The sequence below is a fragment of the Limulus polyphemus genome, unplaced genomic scaffold (genome assembly GCF_000517525.1).
Source record: "Limulus polyphemus unplaced genomic scaffold, Limulus_polyphemus-2.1.2 Scaffold9655, whole genome shotgun sequence".
NCBI classification, from domain to species: Eukaryota; Metazoa; Arthropoda; class Merostomata; order Xiphosura; family Limulidae; genus Limulus; species Limulus polyphemus.
In genome coordinates this window covers 18,479-22,783 of record NW_013675265.1, presented here as the reverse complement: position 1 = coordinate 22,783, position 4,305 = coordinate 18,479, and the positions used below count along the sequence as shown (strand labels likewise).

Sequence of the window (4,305 nt, the reverse complement as noted above, 5' to 3'; positions counted from 1 at the left end):
TAGTAGTTTTATGATTCCTTAACGAATGTTGTTTCTTCATGTAAACTAAGTAGTAGTTTTATGATCCCTCAACGAATGTTGTTTCTGTGCAAATCTGTTTCTATGTATTTAATGCATATTGATGATTAATATTATAATGAAGTGTTTACTGTGATGAGAAGAAATATGTTTGTGTAGTTAATGCATATTTATGACATAATAATAAGATGACTTGCACATAAAGGGGCAAAGGGGAGCAGTTTCCTCCCCCACATTTTTTGTGTGGGATATAGTATTCACGTAAGTAAGTCAGATTTTTTTGATCCAAAATCTCACCCACGATACGTTTTATACCAGGTACATGAAACTTTAGTCTTTATGGTTATACTACAAAATTTTATTTGAATGTTACTAAAATTCTACATATTAAATGTGACTGGAATATCATAATTTATTGTTGTCTATTATTGGATCTACTACTCTTCTTCAAGGTATGTACTATAATTGTTTTGATTTTATTCATAGTGGTTTGATAACAGGGAGGCAGAATAACTACTGAGAACCTTTAGAAATTTTTTATTTGAGCTGTTTTTAATGCAGTTAACTGATAAATACAGGCTTGGGGGAAAATATACACATAACTATATTATAAAAAACTTTACATAAGAGAAATATAAATTTTTCACTTTGTCGCATTACAAGCTTATACCACTATTTTACATAAATAAAATCACACACACACACACTCAATTTTAATTTTTTTTAAATTATAAATTTCAGCATTGCATTCTTCTTCATCAATGTATGTCAAAGTAACACCATAGTTTTAGAATCATTGTAAACTCCATAATATTGAAGTGTTAGCTACAACAATCAACATCTTCTCTCCCCATGACACATGTTGTATGAATAACTTTAATATTTCTGACAATAATTCATTTCTAATTATTGGTGCTTAGAGAGCATATTTGTAATTTACAAAAGAATAGCTCAGATTTTAACTTTATATGACTTGTACCTTAGTGTCCAGATTATTAGTTATAACTTAGCACCCAGATATTACATTCCTCACTTATTACATGTAACCTAATGTCCAGATTTTAAATTCTTATTAGTGTAACTTAGTGCCCAGATTTTACCATTCACCACTTCTTATATCTCGTAACTTAATGTGCTGGTTTTATCAATTCTATCTTATTACTTGTAACTTAGTGCCCAGATTTTTCATTCCCTACTTTTTATATCTCATAACTTAATGTGCTAGTTTTATCAATTCTATCTTATTACTTGTAATTTAGTGTGTCCAGATTTTTACATTCCCCACTTCTCATTACATTCCTTCCTTATAGTAATTTAATGTGTCCAGATTTTGAACATTCCTTTCTTATGGTAATTCAATGTGTCCAGATTTTGAACATTCCTTTCTTATGGTAATTCAATGTGTCCAGATTTTGAACATTCCTTTCTTATGGTAATTCAATGTGTCCAGATTTTGAACATTCCTTTCTTATGGTAATTCAATGTGTCCAGATTTTGAACATTCTCTACCCTTCACATATATTTTAAAGCAAGTTATCCAGATTGAGCCATACCTAACTTGTACTCATAACATTTGAGTTAAAGCCAAGACTTTGAAATCCTCAATTTTCTTTAATATGCAAGTTCGAGATTTGACATTTTCTTAAGAGTTTTAATTTAAAGAAAACCAACTGAGATTCAACTACACTATTTCACTCTACAGAATTCATAGACTACTGTCCAAAAATTTCACATTTCTTACTTTGTCTGAGAATTTATAACGCTCAGTACAGAGGTCAATCGAAATGACTAAGCAAGTTATAATTTTCAATAATAGCACAAAATACGGTATTTATTTTTTAAACAGAAGTTTAAGGCCTGAAGAATATTGCAAACACTATTATTTCAACATGTTCAATAACATTCTTCATACATCCAAATAACCAATACTCTCAACCAACGACAATTTCCTTCTTTCTGTTTTTAATAATCCAATTACTCATGTTTTTCCTCCTACTAATTGTTTAAGTTATGGTGAGACAGTAATGCTGTCAGAAAAGTTAGCCCACTATTTTGTGATTGAGTATTTCAGGTATCTGAAAAACGTAGCACTTCATGAGAAAGATCTCTGTTGGCAGATCTAATACAAAATACAACATCACACTTACTAGCTTGACTGGTTTAGAAATATTATACTAAATTCTTGTCGTAATAACTCGTAGCTGCTCCGTAACAACGAATCTTCTAAAAATTCCGTAGCCATACAAGTCTCTACCAAGGCACATATAGAAATATGCTGCTTGGCTGCAGTTTATAAACCTTTCTTCAGAGAAATAAAAACACAAGTAGTTTTAACAAAACGAAACCATAAAGTTTAAGTTTGGCCAACAGAAAGCCAAAAAAATGTAAAGAACCATTTAATTCAACTTATTGTCAGAGTATTCTGATTGGTCCATGTATATATACTGGTATACTGTAAGTTAATCCATTGCTACTGAAGAACACAACATCTGCATTTTGGTTTCTTCTTGATAACCACTGGTTCCACTTGGGACGAATCAGATGGTGCAATAATTCCATGCTGAACTTCTACAACAGCTGGCACTGCTGAACTGGTAGTCTTCAGTGGAGCTCCATTTACATCAGGCTTGGCAGAAGTAACATTGTTAGCCACTACCTGTTCTTGCTTTGGTGTATCCAATTCATCCATGTTTGGTGTCTGAAGAGAATCTTCTATTCTACAGTCTTCCTGTTTCTCCTTGTTAGGTGTGATTGGCTTCCCTTCTTTGATCAGACAAACTATGGATTCAGCTTCTTTACTCAAGTCTCCTTCAGGCCGGAAGGGGTTGTCAATCCCATTCTCAGAGCTGTGCCAGAAAATATTTAAGTGTTCATAATATCTTTTAAAGTTTAAATTTTCTCACTTGGAAAAACAAAACTTGATATATATGGTTATAACAAACTGGGAAGTTAGACATACGTAACAACTTCAGTTTGTAGCTCATTATACTTTCATGAACACAATTTTTAAAAAAAGAAAGTGCTCATAGTATCATGTTCTACATCAAATTACAAACAAACCTTTACAAAACCTGTTTATAAAAAATACAAGAAACTAAATTAAGCAAATACAAAGCTTATCCAAAAGGGATAATCTAAACAAACATTGCCATAAACACAGAAAAAATTAAAACCAAAATACAATTAAGAAAAATATGTACTCTTTATTTCTTGGCATTTAGAAATATTTTCTGTAAATATATTAGCTCGTTAATATAAATAGAAAACAATTGTAGGACTTTATTATTAATTTACACAGTAGCATCTACCTAAACCTGTTAGTGACTTCAAGTACTAACTTACACTATTTTACCCTAACTTAACCCATTCACTGCAGCTGGGACATATATTTCACAGTGCACTGGGACGTATATTTCATAGCTGCAGTGAAAGGGTTAAACTACTAAACTTGTGGTAATTTCAAGTACTAACTTACACTAGTAGCTTACACTACTGATGAATACATTCACTTATAATTACTTCAATTAACTGTAATGTATCAAATAATGATGTTACTACCAAGGTATAAAAAATTAAGAGATTTATTAAACAAAATACAGTTTTATATAATATTAAACACCAATAAAAGATCACCTGATCTGGACTTTGTGAATAAACAACTCAAATACAAACGTCAATATCCAAAAAATCAAAACTGTTCCTTGCTTTCTGAAGACTTTGTTGCTATTCAGTGATTTACTCTTTTACTGACTGAGGTTTAGCAGGATAATCCTAAAATAGGAAGTTATCACATCCTAGGTGTCACATAGCTGGCATTTAACCTGTACACTTGTGAACAGAAATGTTGATGGTAATCAACACCGTTCCTTGCTTTCTGAAGACTTTGTTGCTATTCAATGATTTACTCTTCTACTGACTGAGGTTTAGCAGGATAATCCTAAAATAGGAAGTTATCACATCCTAGGTGTCACACAGCTGCCATTTAACCTGTAGACTTGTGAACAGGAATGTTGATGGTAATCAACACCGTTCCTTGCTTTCTGAAGACTTTGTTGCTATTCAATGACTTACTCTTCTAGTGACTGAGGTTTAGCAGGATAATCCTAAAATAGGAAGTTATCACATCCTAGGTGTCACATAGCTGCCATTTAACCTGTAGACTTGTGAACAGGAATGTTGATGGTAATCAACACCGTTCCTTGCTTTCTGAAGACTTTGTTGCTATTCAATGACTTACTCTTCTAGTGACTGAGGTTTAGCAGGATAATCCTAAAATAGGAAGTTATC

The 4,305-nt window shown here is 32.0% G+C and overlaps 1 protein-coding gene across 3 annotated transcripts in view; it reads right to left on the bottom strand.

Moving 5' to 3' along the window:
• Positions 1-917: 917 nt before the first annotated feature.
• Positions 918-4,305, bottom strand: part of LOC106476023 — a 12,338-nt gene continuing 8,950 nt past the window's right edge. For all 3 annotated transcript variants that reach the window (XM_013936695.2, XM_022380005.1, XM_022380007.1), the window contains one exon: positions 918-2,864. In XM_013936695.2, coding sequence (XP_013792149.1) covers positions 2,489-2,864 — 376 coding nt within the window. In that variant the 3' untranslated portion in view covers positions 918-2,488. The remainder of the gene's footprint in view (positions 2,865-4,305) is intronic.